The sequence below is a fragment of the Tribolium madens genome, unplaced genomic scaffold (genome assembly GCF_015345945.1).
Source record: "Tribolium madens isolate multiple individuals breed KSU strain unplaced genomic scaffold, Tmad_KSU_1.1 Scaffold_91;HRSCAF=231;Tcas5.2_LG7, whole genome shotgun sequence".
Classification (NCBI taxonomy): Eukaryota; Metazoa; Arthropoda; class Insecta; order Coleoptera; family Tenebrionidae; genus Tribolium; species Tribolium madens.
In genome coordinates, this window is record NW_025401063.1 from 6731863 (window position 1) to 6755890 (window position 24028).

The window sequence follows — 24028 nt, forward strand, 5'->3', positions numbered from 1 at the left end:
GCACCGGGAGGAATCTAAATGCATCACCGAATATAATTAAAGCCACCCGCGCAAGTCTAATACAAGCGATAAACAGTAAAATCATAATTGATAATGATGTCAATATAACAAAGAGTTGTATTTACATTTACATTAAAAAATCGGTGGAATTTACATAGTTTTATTAATTACACCTACTCAATAAGTAGAATAAAAGCAGTCAATTTTTGACGTTTTTGCTAGGGGCGAGCTGAACGAAAGGGTGGCCAGTTATAAGCTTGCCAGGATTAATTCAATCTCCGATGTATTTCTCGCTCAATTGTTATTCTATTAGTTCGAAAGCTCTGTCAGTATGCTACTTATCTTATACAAATTTTTGTAGTTCTAAACAAGTATGTACTATATTAATAAAATTTGTTATAAAAGTTTACAACTTCGAATGAGATGTTTTGATAAATAGCTTTTTTTTATTTAGTTTGTTTCACCATTATTAATGACAGATTAAGTTAATACATACTTATATTAATATAAATCATCATTAAACATTTGCAAATATATGAGAACAAAAACAATTATTAAAAAATTGTACTCTCATTCTCGATTTATTTATCTATCGTGTAGGGGTCAGCAAACCGCAATGTCGATAAACTGTATCCCAAAAGCATACAAAATCATGATGATATAAGTTCAAAAAACTAGAAAATACTTATCATTTATTCTGATTATCGCAAATTTAATACCTTAATCTTTGAATTATTTATCTAGCTATTAGCTGTAAGCTATATCACAAAACTACAAGAAATCCTAACAATTATAAATTTATATTTTACAATTATTATCCTTGATTAATTTTTCAAACATTGATAGGATTGTTCAGTTAGTGACCTTAAATTAAAAAAAATGTAGATAATGTTTAAGAGTTTTTCAGAGGGTTGACTCAAAAAATGTCTAAAAGAATACAAATGCATACAATTTTTTTTACATTAACGAAAATGGTTGTACTTCGGGTTCTATTATTATAACAAGACTGTACATACTAATAAAGTTAAGTAAAAAAAACAACAAAACATCAGATTGACCTGTAGGCATGGCAAATGTCTGATACATCAAAACCTGAATTAAAAAAAAAAATGCTTGCCCTTACTTTGATAAAAAATTTGTATAGTTTACAGGAAAATTTTTGCCAGACTCAAGATCTGTTTATTATCATCATTTATTAGTAACTGAACATTTTCCTATTGTTGTTGATGCCTGAAAAAAATGGTACCAAAAAAATTCACTAGCTTGTGAACTTGTACCTATTTCTTTTTCTTTTTATTAGGAAATTTGTAAAATTATGTATTGCATCCATTGAGCTAATTTCAAATATATTTTTCCAATCAATAAGAAAACAAATTCAAAAAAATGTACAAAAACTATCCAAATTTCATTTTTAACAATGGATAGCATTCATTAAACCACACAATGTGCAACCTTTTCTTAAAACGAATTACTCACTTACTGGTAATATTAACCTGTCCATTTTACAAGTGTTTCGGTCAATTTAAGTGAAGAAATATAGTAATTGGGAGAAATTTTCCTCTTCATTAAAACGAACTGTTCAAGAACCTATTTTTAAGGCACTTAAATTCTGCCTCAGACAAGAAGTAAAAAGAAGGTTGTTGACATAAGCACCACATGGTCCGGTAAGACCCAAAACACCACTTTCTAAATAATTTGAAGTTCTAATAATGTTATACCGAGCGATCAAGATAATTTGTAATCGAGTCAACCTTGGATTTGAAAACGTATGTCTGTAAAATGTCAAGTAAAATGACAAGTCAAAAAGTAAAATGGCATGATCAAAAAGGTGATGATTATAATAACTAAATTTATAATTTACCTTCAAAAAAGAGCGGTCCTACTCGTATTATTATACGTCGGCGACTAATTCCAGCCCATTTTGCCGTTTTACCTTTTGACTTGTCATTTTATTTGACGTTTCACGTGCAGTTAGACATACGTTCTCGGATGTAAAGGTGACTCGATTACAAATTATCTTGATCGCTCGATATGTTGTCATACAGAAAAAATATGTTTGTAAATTTGCAAAAATTAGAAGAGTATTAAAAATGACTCTCTCGTAAATATACTTAGTATTTTTTTAATCATCATGGTGCAGGAAAATCGTTAAACGATAACGAACTTTGCCTGTTTATTCATGATGATATTATTATTTTAAACTCATGGCAAGGATAATTTAATGACCGATTAGGGTTTTCTATTAAAGTCCAAGGATACATAGTAAAAGTCGTTATCTTGTAGTTTGTAATTACAGCATCATCAGTACCAGTAAATAAATATATTTTTGGAAAAAAGATTGATAAATGTTATAAGCACCAAGTAAAATATGACTGAGCAGTATCTTTAGGAAATCGATTATAATTGTAGGTGCTATATGCACCTCATTAGAAATGAATGTTCCGGAAATAATAAAACATTGTATGTAAATATTAAATCTTTCAAGTCCATATGTTGCTACTAAAAAATTTAGCGAGTCAAGTTGTACCAGGGCAGCAAAACAAGTACAGAACAATAAATCGCATTTCGTACCTACATACAATAAAATATGACCCTTTATATTCCGTCAAAAAGCTTACGAAACACGAAACGGAATTATGTAATTAATTATTCAGATCCTGTTGCATTTTATACAAGGGTTAAACGCTGCCACAGCAGTCACGCAATTTTGCGTATGCTACACTATATTTTCACTTTAGGTTCATTTCCACCCCCCAACACGTAAAACTAAGCCGAATTATAGATTAATTTGGTTCTCTAATGTATTTTTGGCGCATATGATGTAAAAGTTGTGCCGGAAATACAGACGAGCGATAGGGGGATGAAATCTGGCGAGATTGGAATATTCTAATATCGAACAGTGTTTGTTGAGAGAGCGCGCTGAAATATTAAAAGTTGAAGTCGGGCTGAGCCCGGGGCTGGAGGACCGACGGTCCTGATGATGGCGGCGGCGGCGGGGCCGCCCCTTTGTACTCAACTTTCTATATTACTTTTCAATTTTGTAACTGTCAGAAAACGACTTCCGCTCCTTCACAATGAGTATATTGCTGTTTGAATTTTTCAGAAATGAGAATGTGAGGATTAATTATTGGCGAATTTCAGGCCGCTGATTGCAATTTTGTCCGCCTGAAAGAAAGAATTAAAAACGGTTCGTTAGTCAAGTGAAAATTAGCGTCTTTTTTACATTTCATTAGCAAATCCAACAGTCTTTAAATACTTTGACAACTTCTTAAATTACTTATAATCGAACGCCGACTTTTCGATTCCTAATTCAATGATCTTCTTTTAACTCACTTTGTGTTAATTTCGATGGTTATTAACGCTTCAATTTGATTTTTTCATTAAAACAAGTCCCGGCTTTTATACAGAGCTGATTCTCAATGTCCCGCGCTCTTTTTTATCCTCTAAGTAGTCTTTTAAACAAAAACTCAATAAGCGGTTTATTATATCGACGAAAACGCTCGATAGCTCGTATGTTTTCATCGAACAAAGGAATAACGTTCAAGTTCACCCTCACTTGTTATTCGCGTCAAAGCCGCTCTGTTTTTATGATTGGCAGATGATCAAGTGCTTCAAGGAGCAGGAGGAGAGTTTTATTGGATTTTTGAGGCTGCGAATATGACCCACAGACGACATAGTTTGAACAAGAAAAATCAACAAGAAATCGCATACTCATAAATCCACAAATTAAACGTTTGCTGTTCATGAACATATGTGGAAATTATGTGTTTGATTAAGACTGGACGCGTTACATGAATCACAACGCCATCTTTACTCACGTGACTTCAGAACTAAACCATGTCTGATGTAAAATCAATCCTGACCGCTGAATTTTTCATGTGACATTATGACAAACAGCCTTCGTGTCAGTCCACAAAACACCCTCCCCTACATATCGCATAAACAAAAAAATTTTGGAGCAGGATTTTTGCTTTAAAAAAATGTTATTGGGGGAGATCGAAAACCGATGACATCAGCTGAAAGTAGTGCTGATGTTGAAATTTCCCGGTGAGAAATAGATAACGAGAAAATATGTGAAGACAATTGGACGTGTGTGTACGTGACATCCAAAATACAACAATGACACAGAAAAGATTTTCTCTCGATTTTATACATAACAAGTCGACAAAAGCAAATAGAGTAGGTCATAAAATAAAACAACATTCTTGGAAAATCATATGAGAAAGCATGGCGGAAACGCGGACCGAAAAAAACAGAGTCGAACGAGCAAATACCTAAACGATTGTCAATAGAGAATTGTGACAAGTAAATGTTTACCGTGTAGCAGATTTCCGAACCTGCCTCGCCTAGTCTCATCCGACTCATATCTGCATCTATTCGGCTGAGATAACGACATTAACACGTCGAAATCTTCGTTTTTTCAAAATAAAATAAATAACGGGCAGCGACTTATTTTTACAAAACTTTGTCATGGTTAAAATTAAATTAAGAAATAAATATTTATAAATGATAAGAGCAAAAATCGTTGACATTGGAAAAATGTATGTAGATATGTTTACATTACCCTTCCGACGAAGCAAATAAGGATAAGTCCCTGAAAACTACAATGAGTCAAATTTACTCCGAATGTGGCATTCTTATCAAAAAAAATCGAGGTACCTAATAATTATTTACATTATACATGCGGTAGGTAGGTACCTATAATTTTACAGAGTGAAGTTTTAATATTGAAGCTCGAAGCGAAGCCGAGAGCTTTTAAAAAAGTGAACGTTGTAAAATTCCTAACGCACAAATAATAATGTACAAAACTTTTTGGCTGAAGGCCGTTTTTCGATTAATTTAAATTTCGATTTGTAGATTTGTCAATACATAACGGGTCTATGCGTTTACTATTTTCACCACGAGATAGCGTTGAGCAGAATCTTGCCAAAAAAAATAATTTTGTGTATTTTTGAATACTAAATACTTAGATAAATTTGTGCGGTAACTTCTTTCAGCATTAACGGACTTTATTTACCATAAAGTATCTTTTTTTTCGGAGTCTCTGAACGCCTAAAATCTTCTTGTTATTTTACTGCACTGCATGCGCGAAACTGCACAAATGCTTTGTAAAAATCAGATACCTACCGTAGCTGTCAAAAATGTGTAAAAATGCCAGTTACAGTTGTCAAGGTCAAAAAGAATTTTATCTAGTTCCATGTTCAAATTTTTAATCCAATTAGAGAAATCCCTGTTTTCGAAATTAAGTTATCAACACTGAACAACGTAGGTACGCGAAAAATGAACTACACGGCCAAATTTTCTTGTAGGTGTGAGAGACAGAACAAAAATATATAATATATTGCACTTTCAAATACCTACTTAGGTACATTTTAACAGAAACTATTTACAGGTTGTCTAGAATAAGAAAGACACTGAGTCGCGGGTGCGCAGTGGACAAAACAGGGGTGAGGACAAAAGCGACAGTTTTTTTGGCCGTTGTTCATCAGTCTCGTACAGAGACTCCCTCTTTTTATCTTCTGCGCATCTCGCGGCATTTCTTATTAAAGACAACCTTATGTCTACTGCGCACGTAACTGCGCCAATAAACTTTGGTCGAGCTATACTCTCATAATTTCTCTCTGTACTTTATTCAAAGTTGCCAATTTAATTTAAAACTCACAGATTAAAAATATACGAAAATACGAAGTAGCTACTAATTATTATGGAAGTGTAGGTACCTATACTTAACAAAAATTTGAATTTTTAATGTGCTAGTATTTGATAACTTAGGAAAATGTGTATAAAGCTATTTCATCATCTAACCTGTCAGCCTATCTACCATAAAAAGATGTTGTAGAAAATTAATAAAAATACATAATAGCTTATTACAGTTATTAATAAAACGTTGTTACGTAAAACTAAAATTATATATTTTTTCTATTGGTGGTTTTTATATTACAATTCTTATCGGATTTTGACTCCATCACTTTACATATTATGCTATCTATACTATATTATAATCATAACTTGTCTCACCACGCAGGTATAAGTTTTTTTTTTTAATTTTATTTTATAAATCGTCCATTTTTTTCATAATAGGCACATCATCTATAATAATATAGGGTGTAACGAAAAGATGGGGACAAAAAGTAACCTGGAATTTCCCAGCTCCAAATAAAGCGATTTAATCCACCTTACCTTTATACTAAGTTGCAACGTTTAAAAGTTAGAGGACGCCACGCAAATTATGATTTTTTTGTTTAAATTATTAATTAATTAGGTACATTATTGTTAAATAACACAAACATAAATAAAGACACAAAACCTATTTTTTTTTTAATTCAAAAACATTTAAGTATAATACCTAATAATTATAGTCAACATCCAAAATTTTAAAACGTCTACTTAAATTATTTTTTGCTCTAAAACAAAGGACGATACAAAAATGTTTTGACATTTATATTTATTTATAAAAGCAACCCCAATATGTTGTTACAACATGATTCGTCTATCAGTTCTGATTTCGTTAACCCTACACTATACAGGGTGTATCAGAAATACGTGTGATAATTTTAACATGTGAAAGAAAGAACTCACCAAGTAAAACAATATTACATTTTGTAAAATTCTTATTAATTGTTTTTATTGTTTTCCCCCATAATTTTGTGTAAACGAGCCGTTCAATGTTAATAGATAATCACAACAATGCAGTTCTTTTAATGTAGTTCCGTTTCTATCACAACGAAAATATTTCGTAATTTTTAATTTAATACCCATAGGCGGGTATACGTTTTGATATGTTATCTTTAGAAAGCTTTTATTGAAAAATTACAAATAAAAAAATATATTATTTATCAAGATGCGTTACATTTTAAAATTAACACACGTATTTCTGATACACCCTGTATATAACAGATAAAATTCATCTTTATAATAGAGCCCAATACCTATACATTATAGTACATATGGAGTATATTTAGAACAAAGCTATAAAGTGATTTAAATACGGTTGGCAATTCGTCTAATAACCCAACAATAGGCACGCTAATAGCTATTGCGACAAAACATAACCGAGGGCGTAAATCCACCCCTTACAAGATAAAGATACAATCAATCTGTCCAAACCCCCGTTACGTTTCGGTCACGGCTGTTGTATGCGTGGTGAATTCAACATATGGACGCTTAAACGGGCCTTTTATGCATGTTACAACGGCAATAATGTTTTGTTTGTCCACAATTATACTTTGCAGATTTTTTCCCGGATTATAACAACGTGCAACATCCAGTCTAAAATAAAACAAGCGCGGGATGTGCGTCTTTTATTGCGTACAATATCAATTAATTAACATAATTATTTAAATAACATGTCATAAATAAAAATTTTATAATGCGATAAGCATGAAACTAAGTACCATATAGCATTAATTTTTTTATTAAGTTAGTGTCCTTAGCGTAAATTAAAGTCACCAAACACAAAAAGTGGAAATTTGCAGAGAGCGCATAAAAAATGCAGTGATTACACAACTGGACGACACAGTGACAAGTTTAATTTGTAAAGAATTTTGCAAGTGGGTGCGAAAGCGTCATCATACGGTTTCTAAAATTCATTCGCTTTTGATTAAATTATTACCATATGTTTGCACATAAACGTGGAGAAAAGTTTCGAAAAGTCGAATATTATCGAATGTACTCAGTCGGCAAACACAAAGAATCAGAGTTTGTTCAGGACCAAGTGGTCTATAGTCAAAACATCTTATATTTTACCTTTCCATTAGTATCGTCCCAGTATTTCCTGGTCCTCTCAATGAAATCCACAGTGACCTACCTTGTTTCCACGAAATTTTGTTTAGTGGTAATGTAAAGGTAAGGTCAAGTGAGCCTCTTAAACATAATTAACTTTTTTAATGTCTCGCAATGATTATCAAGTCGATGGACACTTGTGTTAATGGATATCTGCTCTTACAATATTCATAGCGGTTCATTAAAACAGTGAAGAGGTAAATTATTTAACAATTGCACGTCTCCGGCTTGAGTGTATAATCGTACACTTTACAAAAGTCATAAAATCCATACTAATTCGAGATTGCGAGATCGGATTTATGAGGAAATTGGAGCGGCTCTTTAAAAGTAATAACTTAATAAAGCGATATATTAATTAAGCGATTCACTGCAAATATGTGTTCACAACAAACAAATTTGTAAATGATAACATCTAACTACTAAGCCAATATAATTAATACCCAATTATTAACAAGATAAATAGTTAAATATACTTATACTTTTCCCAAACATAAACATTAAATAAGTACTCAACAAACAAAGTACAATAAATAAGGAGAGTGTATTTAACTATAAAACAACTAATCACTCCTCTCTCTCGCAACATATACGGAGTGATTGAGTTAGATGTAAACAAACAGTGGTGTTTGTGCCATCAAATATTGGTAGGTACACTAATTTACCTATCGTTGTAAATACGATTAGAATATTTTGATGACAGTAAATTATTGCCTTAGTTTTTACGTTCTGTTTGCACAAATCATTGAGGTAGGTTGGGATTAAACTTGGACTAATTCTAATCTACTATTAGCAATTGACTTTTATTTATCGATTTAAATGACATTGTTGGAGGAGCACTGATTACTGATTATTTGCACTTAAAAGTGTTTTTGTTAATGGGAGTAAATAAATGCACAATTTTTTGTTTGTACATACAATATAAAGTAGTTTGTTAGATAATAATTACCGCGTTTTTGTTTATATATTTGTCTAGTCATTTATTTTTCCGTAAATACAACGTTTTATTTCTGTTGATTTTTCTATAGACGTGAATAAATTTGTACAAACATTTTATTGACTAAAATTATATACAATATCTCACTTATCCTACGGTTGTAATTAAAAATATCTACTACTATTTGCAATGTAAAAATTTACATTACAAACACGACATATCCCTGTTTATTGAAGCTTAAAGTCTGTTTTCTCGTTCATGCTTTTTAGGAAACATATACACCTTTGTGTATGACATGCATACACCAATAAATACTACACACGCTTTTTATATTTTTATTTATAAATATTTTCTCAATTTTTTGTTATGGACATTATTTAAAACTAACACTTAAAGAAGAATAAAGAATGTAATGCTAATGAAGTATCATCGATATTTTAATTTATTATGTGCTAATAACTATGAGCGTCCAAATAAAAACCTATGGTCAGGAGTATATGAGTATAATGACAAAATTCTCTATAGTTTAATTGAATACTCGTAGCTGAGTGAAGAAAACCAACAACTGTAAAAATTAAGTTTTGATAAAGTGAAAAAACACATTTTATACTACTCCTTTTCAATCTTACATCGAAATTGAGCTTAATGGTAAAAAAAACACTCAGCGGTAAGTAAAATTAAATATTACTTCATCAAAAATACAGGGTGTTTCAGAACTTGCGCTCCATAGAAAAGTGCCATGTAAGATACCAGGAACATGGAAAAATGATTTTTCAAAGTTTTTGCTACACGCTATTAGAAAAGGAAAAGCTGTATCCTAAATTGTAACTATATATTTAACATATATTTATTTGTGACTCTTATTGACAAAATTTTTACCATTAGGTACTAAATAATTATAAAAAAACTTACCAAGTGAATAAAAAGTATGGAACCAAACGTTTTTTGCTTAAACTATTTATTTTTTGGAAAAACTAATTAATGATTAATAAAGTTCTATAAAAATGTAAAACATCACATTCACAAGAATAAAAATTTTCGAAATTTTTCTTTGTTTTTGAGTTCTACAAAATTTTTTATTTTATTAAATGGCAACCCACTATAAAACCATTTTTCTCATAGGTAGAGAGCCATAAAAAATGGGATCGTGTTTTGAGAATTAAGTTTTATTTTGTTTTTGAGTTATGACTAAAGTCATCATATACATTATTACTGAATAATAAAAAAAAACATAATCGCGACTATATGCACACAACAAAATACTTGCATCATCTAAAAGAATATTTTGAAAAAGATGCGGGTACCTATGTATTAAAATTAAACAGAAATGTACATGAACATTATACATATGATTCATAAATTACCTTAATCTAGAATTATAAACTTTATTTAGAGCTTTTATGGTTACAGTTTGTCAGTTATGTAAAATATGTATATTTTTCATTGGCCTAATAGGAAAATAAAGCACCTGTGTGAGATACGATATCCCCGATAAGATAAAACTTAATTTATAATTTTAACGATCCAATATTAACAGTAAGTACACATCGTAGAGCATTATGAAACAGACACTAATTAGTGAACGCATATTCAATACGGCACCACCAACACGATTCCAATCAGACGACGTGGAACGAACCCTACATACACATCCACATCCCAACGAGGATATCCATCGGGTCGATAACGGTGTGATGTTATATAACCTAGCGATAACATACAGCCTGTCCAGGCCGTTCCGGCGGACGATTTTCGTGTCCTGGTTGTAGTTGGATGGATTAAAGGCTGACCCGACGTCCACTCGGCGCTGATTCATGAGGGAAACAATGGACGACATCATCATGATAAATCGAGTTATATGTCGAAATTGTGTGATGTGTTTGGTGGGCTTTGACCTTTTCACTGTAGAGCCCCAGTCGAATAGATAACAAAATTGGGTCGTTCCATGTTATTGCCTTATTATTACGACATGGAATCTTTTATACTTTAGAAATGGATCGATCACGATTTATAAGCTTGATCCTTATTTTCATCTGTTAACAGCTAGACAATAGATACCTACTGAATCAGATTTTATGAAGACAAAGAAGTGGGACCAAAAAAAAACACATCAAAGAGGAAGAGATTTAATTTAAATTATGTAGGTACGTCATAAAAATAAGTGTTTAATCAAAAAAAATTGACCAACCAGACATAAGATTACCGCGAATTTTTTATGAAAAATGGTATTTCGAGATTTTTATTGGAGTCATAATTTCGTCAAAACTGAGTTTATTTTTATCGATTAAATAAAATAGAACAGCCGAGACAAACAATCCATCTGATTCATAATTTGATAAGTTTACTTAAAGTGTGCTTTAAACAACAAAACTATAGATTTATTTAACCTTGTTTAATAATTATTAAAATACCAGTACAAGTGCATCAGAGAATCAGTAAAAATAAAGTAATATTTCAAAAAAATCATAAAAAAAAACTAAGTAATAATTTTAATACATTGGTAATTACAAGCTAGAAACAGAATAGTAGATTACATAACGAGGTAGAAAATGTTTTATTTCTTTATCTTGTGACAGAAATGAAACTTTCCACCGAGGTTTGTTTACAATTTTATTCATAATTGCATCTTTAATTGTCGTAAAAAAACCTAAAAAGAGATGTTCAAAATGTGTGACTTTTTGATCATCTTAGCCGCTTTTATCGTCATGATAACAAACACTGCAATCAACATAATGATGCTGTTCCACTAATAGGTGCCTTTAACTGTGACAAAAATGGAACTAAAAAAAGGGAACAGTAATAGAGGTAGGTAATAAAGAAGTCAGTAATGAGTCTCTTTCCAAACTCCGTCAAGGTTAGAAAAGTCAACATTCCTACATATAGGGTAAAACAGGGAGAGATGACGCGGCGGGAGAGACGACGTAGTCCGATAATTCGCGAAATCGGTGTATGTGGCGTTAGTTGCCCAAGTTAGGTACTTATAGAGGATCTACTCTTGCCGTTCAGGAAAAATCGTGGTAAAAGTGCAATAGTCTTGCAAGATATTTGGTGATATATCGTTGGTAGTACTACAAAAGTTTGCAAGATATTTAGTTTGATCTACTGTTTATTAGAAATTCTCTAAAAGGCGACGTTCTGACGAATGTAGTTTAGAGTTCGGTTATAGTAGAAGCTGTATTCACAAAGCAATTGCTACATCTCGGAATTTCTTGCAACATAAACAGGTGTGTCATCTATCCTATGGGTTTGGGATAGATGACGCTTAAGGTTTTCGGACAGATGACGTACTAACAATATCCCTGATAGAACACTACGCGCACGCTTAGCAAAAGAAAAATTCATTAAGTGTAGCAGTATAGGCGGAGCACCCTTTTTGGGCAAAGATGAAGAAAGGAAGCTGTGTAACCACATAAAAAAATTGCAAGCTTCTGATTTTGCACCTACGTCGCCCCAGATGTCTTCATGATACGTGCACACTCTTTAAAAACTACTGTACCTATGCCTTGTAGGAAGAAAACAATTGCTGAAAAGTAACGAGATTGTGTTAAAATCCTATTAGCAATCTCTCCCACACCCAATGCGTCGTCTCGCCCATGGGGTGCGGGAGAAATTGCCAAATTCAGAATTTTGTATTATTTTTTTTTACGAAAAATGTTTGAGTTTATTATGCCGTTGAATTTATGTAATAAAAGTTTAATGCCTAAAGCGTTAGTTATTATTTTAGAACCACGTTCAGTTTAAAAAAGTAGATGTTTGGCGCGTTTTTCAAAAGGTGCGTCATCTCTCCCGGTTTTACCCTACTGTTGTGAATAATAGTAGATTACATACCGAGGTGATGGGAGTGCCTCATTACCAAGGCGAAATCTGATTACCAATCAGATCACACAATCACCTTCCTTCATGAACAGGAAACCAATAAAGAATGTTAACCTGATTTCGTGGAAGATGGTTAGCGACGCTAGCGACGAATTTAATGATGGTTTTTATTTCCCTTTATCCTGCAAACCATCTTCCACGAAATCAGGTTAACATATTTCAAGGACAAGAAACACAAAATGGAGAATTTCACCAATAAAGAATTTATCAAATTTTGAAAAACATGACATAGGACAATTCAGGTTGGCAAGTGGTCACTTCCTTGTCAGTTTTCTAGCTGGCAAGTGGCTATTTCATCTTGTATTTCATATCACCAATTGTTAAATGAAGTTAAAATTATTCTTTCCGACTTTTCACATGCAAGGTACATAATTTGACTATTACTTTATGATTGTGAATAAAAAATATTACTTAATAATTATTAATACTATACACCCAATCTTCAACATTATTCTAGCTACACTTTTTACGTATAGGTATTTGTTTTGCTTAGCATTCAGAGTCAGAATCGGAGTCTACAGAAGACTGTTCGTATACAAACATTTTATCAAACAATAACACAAATTAATGTACATACTCATAATTATTATATTCTTCTAATTAGCTTAAAAGGAATTCTAGTTTTCTTTATTCAGATTGTAAATTTGTGAAAAATAATGAGATTGCTACAAAAATTATTATACACTATTAAAAAAAAACAATAGGTACCAATGCTAAACTTATTGATAAATTAGTACCTATGCCTAAGTAATATACAGTGCGATCAAAAAGTCTTTCTATGAAGTAAGCGTCCTAGTTGAGGACGTATGTTGGTTGCATGGCAGTTCGTATGTTATCTAGATGTCAAAAAATTATTTTATTAAAATTAAAACATTGAGCTAATTAAATTGAATTATTCTATGAAACGTCTCGAAACAAACTAAAATAAGATTTTGTTGGTGTTTATTCATAAAAATCGTTCACCACGGTTTCCTGTCATAATTTACATAAAAATTATTTTGACATTTCTCATTTGTCTTTGTAACATTTTATCTTCCACAGACATACGTTTTAAATTTCTACGCTTGCTTAATAGACAGACTTTTTGATCGCACTGTAGTTTTAACACAGAAGAAAATCTTAATCTTAAATACGACATTGCTTTTTTATAAAAAATACCAAAAGTAATCTTCCCTCTCTAAAAAAATGTCAAGATTTATCCCTATAGGAAGCACTAAATTCATCATGTAGATACACCTCGTGACTTTTTTTATAAGAATTTTATCACTCTGCATAAAATAGTGGTTTAGTTATAAGTACACATTTTTTAGTTCAGTAAAATATAATAGGTCAATAAGAATTTGTGTAGGTGTATTATAGGTAGGTATAGAAAGTTATTTTTGCGAAATCTATTTTTATTTAAGTACAATTTTTTTATGCAATAAAACTGAATAGATTTCACAGATATTTTTTATCTGACAATTGAAGCGCAATGGCAGTTAAAACATGAGATCAGTTCCATTAGCTAAATTATTTAGCAAAAATACTCATTTATCAAACTTATGTTGATTAGATAGTGTAATGACATAATAATATAATTTTATCTTTATTTTCGTAGGTGGGCACGAAACTTACCCACAAATACAGAGTGTCCGGAAAGTCACGCACCTCCGTGACACTGTGTCATTGGGCGATGCCCTAGACAACAAGACAAATGTTAAAAAAATGTATCTATACAAATTTTGAAGTTAAAAGACTTTAAATTTTGCACTTTGACTCTATTTATTTTTGTTGGAAAAATAATTTTCTAAGTTTTTTTGCTACAGGCTATTAGAAGAGGAATCAAGGAAGCTGTATCCTAAATTGTAACTCTGTTTAATGTTACTTGTTTGTGGCTTTTATTGGGAAAATTTATGTACCTTTACTAAATAATTATAAAAAAACATATCCTATACAAGATCATCAGTATCATCAAATACCTACACATAAAAAAATCTCAAATGTCAAAAAATAAACGTCAAATTTTTTTGACAGATAGAATTTTTTAAACATTTTTCAGTACTCTGGAGGACATTCCAATTACTCCCTTTCAAGGAAGTGCGCGATTTTCCGGACAGCCTGTATAAAAAAGTTGAAACTAAAAAAATAGTTTCTTTACATTTCTTTATTTTTAGTATTATTTTGGAATAGAAAATTAAAAATTCCATTAATTCTTTCATCCCTTTTAAATTTACACTTTAATGTCCACAAAAGTCAAGCATATCCCTATTTATATTTCATCGAAACAATTTAAGTCCACTTTATTCGTCCGTTAAAGTTTGTTTAGGATCTTTAATCAACTCTTATTACTTGCGTTATATAATTTTCCAATTTTTTCTGTGAGTTACAAGTGAGCTTTCGATAAAATACCACCGCAGAAGCGAAACAACGAAATCGAATTATCTCCAAGTCAAGTATAAAAAGTCCTTGAGGCGTCCATTTTGTATAAGTAAACAGATCTCGTCGGGCAGCGATCCGTCGTATGAAATTCCGTAGATAGGAAGCGGTTATATCAAGTTAGTTACGTTTTATCGTACCACGGCGAGCTCTTCAAGCACGGATTGGTGCTGGTATTGACGGAATAGGGGGCGCAGGCGCGCCTCCCTCGCCACCCCGAGCCCCAAAGCCTCCAGCAGAGACAACCAAAGTGAAAACACGCCGATGAATTATTCGGGTGAAATGTCCGAAGACGATTTCTGGGAGGCCCGATCGCCCTTTGAGCTCTTTTCCGAATCGGCGTTTTAATAAAATGATAAGAACGAAGCCACACAAATTAGGCTGTTTGCAGAACGATGAACAAATCATTAAAATATAAAGAAGGGTTCAACAATGGAGAATAAAGAGATAAAAATGATAAACCATAAAACGTTTACTTGCGCAAATCCATGCTTTGACTCAAAAGGAATACGAAATGATGAGACCACCGATCCGACGCAAGAGCGCAACCGGCCACTGCTGCTACGCACAATAAAACGATTTTCAACTTGAGTATAATATAGCATGAAAGTGGCTTATTTTGGGTTTAGGCAAAACCGGGCTCAGGGTATTTGAGATAAAGCCCACGTATTTTGTGGTCGATGAAGTATCTAAGCAGTTATTAAGTCCGTGCCTGATGCATATACGCTTTTACAATCGCAACAGAAATTTTATATAATATAGTTGTATGTAATATATCAAACTATACATTTTGAATAACTACACATTACACAATTAAAATAATATTTTTTCAATTAATCTCAATTACCTACACAAGGTGTTCTGTTTTTATTGTTACAAATTTAAAAAGAGGATAGAAAATATTCTGTCTATTCTACAGGGTGTGTTAGAACTCGCGCCCCAGAAAAAACATTTCAAGTACCAAGAACACAGAAAAAATATTTCAAAAATTCTATTTGTTAAAAAGTTTTAACATATATTTTTGACATTTGACATTTTTTATATCCATTTAATGATACTGATGATCTTGTATATGTTTTTTTATAATTATTTAGTAATTATAATTATTTAGTAAAGGTACAAACATTTTGCCAATAAAAGCTACAAATAACATTAAACAGAGTTACAATTTAGGATACAGCTTCCTTGTTTCCTCTTCTAATAGCCTGTAGCAAAAAAACTTGAAAAATTATATTTCAAACAGAGATAAGTAGAGTTAACGTGCAAAATTTAAACTCTCATAACTTCGAAATTTTTATAGATAGAACTTTTTAACGTTTTTTCCATGTTCCTGGTATCTTACCTTACATGGCATATTTCTCTGGGGGCGCCAGATCTGGCGCACCCTGTATCTAATTAAATACAAGAGATGCAAGTATAGAGAAAAGCCAAAGTAATTAGAGCAAAGTAATTAGAGTAGGTACTTTTTACGCTATACTCCCCAGTTTGAGACGCTCCTGATTTAGACATATTATGATCTTCGAATGTGGATGAAGGTTATCATCTGTACCACATTTTGTGATTTTATCTAGATAATGGTTTCTAAAATATTTAGAAAAACCCATTAAAAACGCACCCCTTTCAGGGGATGTAGGAATTATATAGTATTTTTTGATACATCTTTATACAGGCTGCCCCACCTAAGACTTTCGGATTTAATATTATTTATAATATTATTTGCTAACGGATTCTAACGAAATTTAAAACTAGAATATTTAGTAGGTAGAGATTATAATATTGCACCTACTAACACAACCCTAGGCCTTAAAATGAGATTTTAACATGCCTTTTAAAATGCTAAATTACATAAAATTTATCTCAAATTGTTAATCGCCAATAAAAAATGTGATATCTAAGCAAAAATCTGTCCTTGAAACAGGTCTCGCTAACCAGTTCAATAGGTACAACAAAAAATGCTCGAAGGTACCACCATTGGCATCATAGAATTCTAAAGATTCTAAAGGTGTTCTAACTTAATTTACCACAAGTTTTTAGGGTTGTTCAAAATGGTAATTCGAGACGGTAAACTATTGTTTTAAAGTTAACTTTTAACAAATAACAACATAATCCACGTATTTCTGCTGATTCAATTAATTTTTGTGCAGAGGTCTTTTTTTAGTTAGTGCTTAATAATGTAATAATAATTTCGCTTAATTTTAAATTGAGAAAATACGTGTTATTACGTTATTATGTTTTTTATCTTAAGGTAATTGTATTTACTAATTGAATCTCCACCTTTTAAGTTGTCTACATTTTAAATTTTAAAAATTCGTTGACAAATAAAAGAGATATTAAACTCGAAAGTCTTATGTGAGACTCCTGTAGAAAACTTTTGTTTACTTGTCTAAATTTGTAAAATTAAGAACGAAAGACCCTGTACTTTATTTGAATATATCCACAGCTATTTTTTCAATGGCTGCTACCAGTACTAATTTATTACGTTCGTTCTCCATTTTTAGAAACTTCCTACACATTAAAAATAAATAAAAAAAACTACAAATGCATACGAGTAGTAAATTTTAACGTAAAAACATTGTTTCGGACTTGTAGAACATTGTTTTCGCACATATTTTATCACTTGAATAAACTTTTCTATAGGGACGATTGGAATTTATTTTGTAACAATTTTTAGAAAAATTACAAACAGCACAAAATATTGCACCTACTACTTTTTCGGATAATAAATAAGTGCCTACAATAAATCACTTATAAAATAGAGTACTTATATTGGTGGTGAAATTTGTCCAGTTCATAACAATTTGAAACAAATTTTATACACCAAATACTTAGGTACCTTACATAAACCATAATGTATAGTGTGTGCGTAAATAATTTGAAAGTGAGTTAGCAGAAAACATCTTCAAAATTAAAAAAACTTAAGTACAGTAACTTTAATTTTTAATGTACGCACCCAAATATACAAAAGTCACAGAACACTGGATATAAAAATACACATTTAATTATTTAATTTTTGGAAACTCATGACAGTAGTTGTCAAACTGATCACTGTTTCATTAATAGTCATAAACTGCAGTTTTTCAGAAACAATTATCATTTGTTCTATCAAGAGACGGCATGAATATGATTGTAGTTTATCTATCTTAATCACTAACTAACTAAAAACGTTGTAATTTTTGAAAGGGTGAACAAACTAGAGAAGATTATCTAATTTTTCAAAATTTGTAATCGAGTTCGTATCGGAATATGTGTTATTGATTGCATCTTACAGGCGCAGGCCTCGTAAAATTACGTGAAACACTCTGTATAACTAAAAAACTTAGGTGTATTATAACAACAGAGACTTAGGTATAGTTTTTCGTTTTTATACAGTTCAAGTAATATTGAAAGTTTCATAATTAAACCGTTAATATGTGTATCTTTTACAAAGTTACTTGATTTCTTGAAATGTTTTATTATCCTTAATCACTTATACAGAATGTTTTCGAGGATATAGTTAAACGTATAAATATCCGCAAAAACAGACTTTTTAGTATATAGGTACAGTATACAGTTTTTGTAAGTAATTTAGATTTAAAAAAAAAAACAATAATTAACCCACAACGAGCAATTGATTAAACAAACTTTTCACTCTACATTTGTGTTTGATGAGCATCAGGACAAGAAAAAGAGAATTGAAATCGTGGGGTTGTATAGGTTTGCAAAATGCTTAGAAATAGTAGAAAGCTGCGATTAATCCTATTAGAGACTTTCTTATTGTCCAGTTTAAATTTCTAAAAACTGATGTTTTTCTCGGAAGTCCCAAATTCATTAATGTTATATGAAATTACACAAATATCTAATATTGTTACTAGTCTATTAGTTAATAAATATCCGCCTTTCAGCCATTAAATTTATGTGTTATCAAAATGTCGGCACCAGTAAATAATAATCAATAAGTGATATGCGATTACTACAAACTTCACAGAAATCGTTGCGGTAACACAAAAAACATGCGATATGTAATAATATACCTAATAATTAATATTCTTCAAAATACATAGAAGTGAAACTGATGAATAGAAAAATGTAAAAACCTAGTCGAAGCATCATAAAAAGGATATCTTGATATGAAGGATGAATGCTAATATAAATACCTATTGTTTGAGTTCTTGTAAAAAATGTATTTTTTTGTAAAGGTAAACCTAAGTATTTAACAGATGTAATCAGTTTGAACGAATATTTCATTCTCACTTACAATGAATGAAGTGCCATTGAGAAGATTTAAACAAAGATTAAAAAATAAATTGCTAAAAAAGTATTTTTTTTTTCTTTTCTTTGTTTGTAGTAAAATATTATGTCCTTAGTCTTATTATGAAAAGTCCTTATTTTCTTAAACATTAAAAATATCTTTTTATTTTTTTATTATATATTATTAGGGTGACCAATGTGTGACGAGGTTTAAAATGTTTCCTAATCGTGAATAAGTACATATTTTTTTCAGTTCAATAAAAATTTAATTACCTACATATTTATTACAATTTCTGTCATCTTAAGATAATAATAATTAATAAATATTATCAAGTTAACAAAAAAATACCAATAAAAAAATTTGGTCAGTTCGTTAGACGAAAATGCATTAGGTACCTAATTCAAGTCCTTGTAATTACAAGAATTTGTTGTATTAATGTTATCGTCAATTAAGATTATTTCAAAATTATTTTGTCATATAGGTAATTGAACTAATTCAACTCAAAACAAATAATTATTATTAGATAGGTACGAGCCTCGATAATATAACTTCTTTTTTTAGAAAATTATTCAACTAAACAGTATAATTTTGTATAAGTAAGTGTATAACTAAATAAATATTACTTATTTACTACGATGGTTACAAAGCAAGTATTTGCCCATTCATTTTTACTTTGTTTACCAAATTTAACACAAGCATCAATGACATGAATTTTATAATATAGGAAAAACAAAAGAACGGACAGAAACTAGGAGTAAAATAAAATTAATATAAAGACAAATAAAAGACATCATTAAAGAGATTGACATTTATTGTGACAAAAAGTCAGTTTAATACATTTACATCATATAATATACATTTTTCTATAATTTATGTACAAATTTTGGTTCGCAGTTGCACATTTTCCTTATATTAAAAACCTTTTTAAAATACTTCTAGTAAGTACCTTTTTTATAGTTAGGTATGTATAATACAAATTTCAAGTATTCGATATAAATCATATTTGAAACATCACAAATTCTTTAAGAAATTTGTACATTTATTACAATCACTTTGTACATAACTATCAACAAAGTTCGTAATTAAAACACATCAGAATACAATAGGTAATATAAATAAAAAAGTAAGAAACTTATAGGCAAAAGAAATACATATTCTTATTTGAGGAAACAGATTAATAGAAAACCTAGCAGATCGAACGTAACGACGAGATTTCGCGGAAAATGATAAAAAAATTCCTCATATACTCACTCGCGCGACATAGATAACATCTAAGCAAACGATATTTGCAAAATTGAGTGCTTGAAAAGTTGCATTAAAACACTAACAAAATCTAGTATTTACAATGCACGTTAAATAAAAACGTATTGTTTTATACAATCAGATTATATTTACATCATAAATTTATTCGAGGCTTTCTCTTATGCCAGAGGATACTGTCACAAACTCGTCGTCCCTGCTGACGTATGGTACAAGGGGCTGTTGTAATAATCGTTTCCTATGGTCGAGTGGGAATGCACCGAACTCGGCAATGGACTCAAAGTGTTATATCCATACTGGTGCATATCTGCGTACATTTTTATATCGGCTTTGCTTTCAGCGGTGGGTAATAGCCTGTTTATGGAAAAGGGATGATTCGAGGAGGTGAAACCTGACGGTTCCTGTTTCAAATGATGACTCATGGGGTTGTGATGCAGCATCGCTTGATGCTCACTCGACAGACTCAGCGGATGACACCGATTCACCATCGCCGAGAGCTCCTCATGCGACATATTCTGCTGATGATGCTGCTGATGCATATTCAGATCATTCGAGTGAAGAAGATTCATTTGCTCTACGTCCAGTTTCGACGGGTGGATGCTCAACATTGTGCCCAAGGTGTTTTCGGGGTTTTTATCCAAATGGTGATTTTTATGGGAGTCATCACCGTGTTGTATCGACGTTTTCTTCTCAGAACTGTTACTGTTGTCCACAGAATGCGAGGGACTTTTGTGGGTCTGCCTTATAAGTTCCTTTTTCTCATCTTTGAACCGCTTTTGTCGTCGCAAATAACAGCCGTTCTCGAACATGTTGCCCGAGTCCGGGTGCAGACTCCAGAAGGAGCCTTTTCCGGGCTTGTCCGGAGTTCGCGGAACTTTGACGAAGCAGTCGTTGAACGATAAGGAGTGCCGGATCGAGTTTTGCCAGCGTTGCTGGTTTTGTCGGTAAAACGGGAACAAGTCCATGATAAATTGGTAGATTTCGGAGAGAGTGAGCATTTTCTGGGGGCTGTTCTGAATAGCCATTGTAATGAGGGAGATGTAGGAGTACGGAGGCTTCGCATGGGTGTAACTGCGACGGTAGGTCTTGTCGGCTCGGGCCCGCTGCAGGGCCGTGTTAGGCGAGGTGTCGCCGCCGCCCAGGTCGCCCCGACCGAGCGTGCCGACGGTGCCGTAGGTGTTCATGGTGGCCATGGGGGTGGCCATACAGGCCGCGTTCATGTTAGAGATGGGAGAGCCGATGGTGGTGTAGCCCATCGACGAGGAGGTCATGCCGTTGCCGTTCATCGACATGCTTCCGGGCATACCTGAGTTGAGCATGCTGGAGCCGAAGGATGCGGCCTGGGGCGAGCAGTTCATCGACGGCATCGACACGCAGGACATGGAGTTCATGGAGTACGTGGGAGTCATCGGGGACATGGCGTTGGACGAAGTCGCCATCGTCGTTGAGTCGGAATATAACTTCTGAGTCAACATTTTGGCATTGCACTGTTATTGCACTCGGATGGGACGCACTGCACTCAGTTAGTACACACTAAACCCGGATCAATCAATATGATCTTAACTCGTCATCGGAGGTTTTGTTTCATTGTTTACATCACGAGCGGATCCACAAACAAGTTAACACTTTAGGTATTCCAAACCAGCACTGATTGGAAAAACAAATACTCCTTGCTGCCTGTTTACTTAGATACTACAAGCCGATGTGAAGTACCCTGAGCTTTAGGTAGTCAAATACAGAATCGTCAGGGGAGGGTGGTTGCCATGGCGACTTGCCGCCCAATCAACACCAAACGCTTGAGTCGCCATGACGACGGGCGTTTTAAACAGGGCTCGGATTGGTCCATGCGTAATCGACAGCGTAGTAACTTGAGGGGAAGCGGTCAGACACGCCCATATGTCACTAAACGCCGCACACGTCCGATGAGGGAACTAATAATTTCGATTCGGCCATCCGTTGCCCGTCAACTTGTTTCGATTCTTGCCATAATCTTCATTTCAGTTGTCTCGGTTTGATATTTTTAAAAAGAAAAATGCAATAAAAGTTGTTGAGTTATATATACTACAGTGTTTTATTTTGTTCGTGAGACCGACAATGGATTCATCAGGTAATTTTGTTTGCATCAAATAATATGAACAATTACAATTATTTTAATTTATATTAATCCATTATTAAAGACTATATTCAAAATTTTATATAATTAACCTTCTCGTTATTATAAATTACAATTTATGCTATTACCTACCTATTGCAAAAAAGTGACACACAGCATGAAAAATGTAAATTGTAACAAAATTCCAAGGCAGTGGTGAATAAATAAATATACAAATATTTATTTAATGGAGGAAATTTTATTTTCAGTATTATCTACGTATTTTATACCTAGGTACAGTTGGAGACAAAATACTTTGGTCGTCACGTTTCTGACACTTTAATGTAATTCAAGCTTTAATGAATGACAATTTCAAATTAATGACAGCTATTATATTTTTCTAACAAAAATATGTACAACTTGTCAAATATGATTGACAATAAGCTAAAAATAAGGTTAACAGTCCTAAAGCATGCTTTACAATTTAATGTCACTCAAGTGACATTGACGACCAAAGTATTTTGTCTCCAACTGTACTTATATAAAACTCAATGAGATAAAATTCACGTTTCGATATAATTATATCGTCAGCACGTGATTTCTATAGGTACTTTATATTTTCTATTTCAAACTACCAAATTAAGTTATTTCGTAGAATGTAGGTAAATAGGTACCTATAATATTTAAATATGAATAACAAAACAAAGTAAAAAATGATGGAAAACTAAAGAACACTTTTTTTAATCAATAATCATACAGCGTCCATTCTATAAAAGTACCTAATAAAAAAAAAATGAATTGAAAAAAAAGCATCAGCAAGTTAATTGCTAACTTTGAACTAAAATTTAGATAAAATATTTTTCTACAAATAAGGAACTACGAGTAGTGAAACAGTTTATAAATAAAATACTTTCATTACACACTCGTATACACTCATTATGAAGAAAAATAAAATCGAGTAAGTAAAAAACCTTAATAGCACTGAACATGTTTTTCTTGAAAGTTGTCCGCTATTCCTATAATAAATAAATTAACGATTAAGTGACAAATTAAGTTTAATTATGTTTGTGTATCGTATGTAACCATTAGTGCAACATAAACACCGATATATTTTAACAAGATGTTAATAGCAGCGTGTCCAGAACAATAGATAATTGAATTGCTTTTAGAGCATGGTTGAGGTAGGTGTCATAATGTAATTACGAAAATATAAATTAAACAACAAATTATAGTCAAAAGGATAATGTGCTTGTGCATGCAGTTTATTGATATATTTAAATGGTGGAATTCTAATCCTCAGTCATTGTGAATGTTCGCATAAAAAAGCAAATATTGTTGTTTGTCAAACACTCGCTGATTATGTACTGACTTAATAAATAATTTCACTATCATTATGATCCATTCTCTACTACAGGAATCGATTCGGCAAGAATAAAGCTTT

General features: G+C 32.1%; 1 protein-coding gene across 1 annotated transcript; it reads right to left on the minus strand.

Moving 5' to 3' along the window:
- Positions 1-20034: 20034 nt before the first annotated feature.
- On the minus strand, positions 20035-22205 carry LOC123010715 (protein fork head). Its single transcript, XM_044407797.1, has one exon. The coding sequence runs from the start codon at positions 21968-21970 to the stop codon at positions 20675-20677; it is 1296 nt and encodes a 431-aa protein (XP_044263732.1). The 5' UTR covers positions 21971-22205; the 3' UTR covers positions 20035-20674.
- Positions 22206-24028: the final 1823 nt, after the last annotated feature.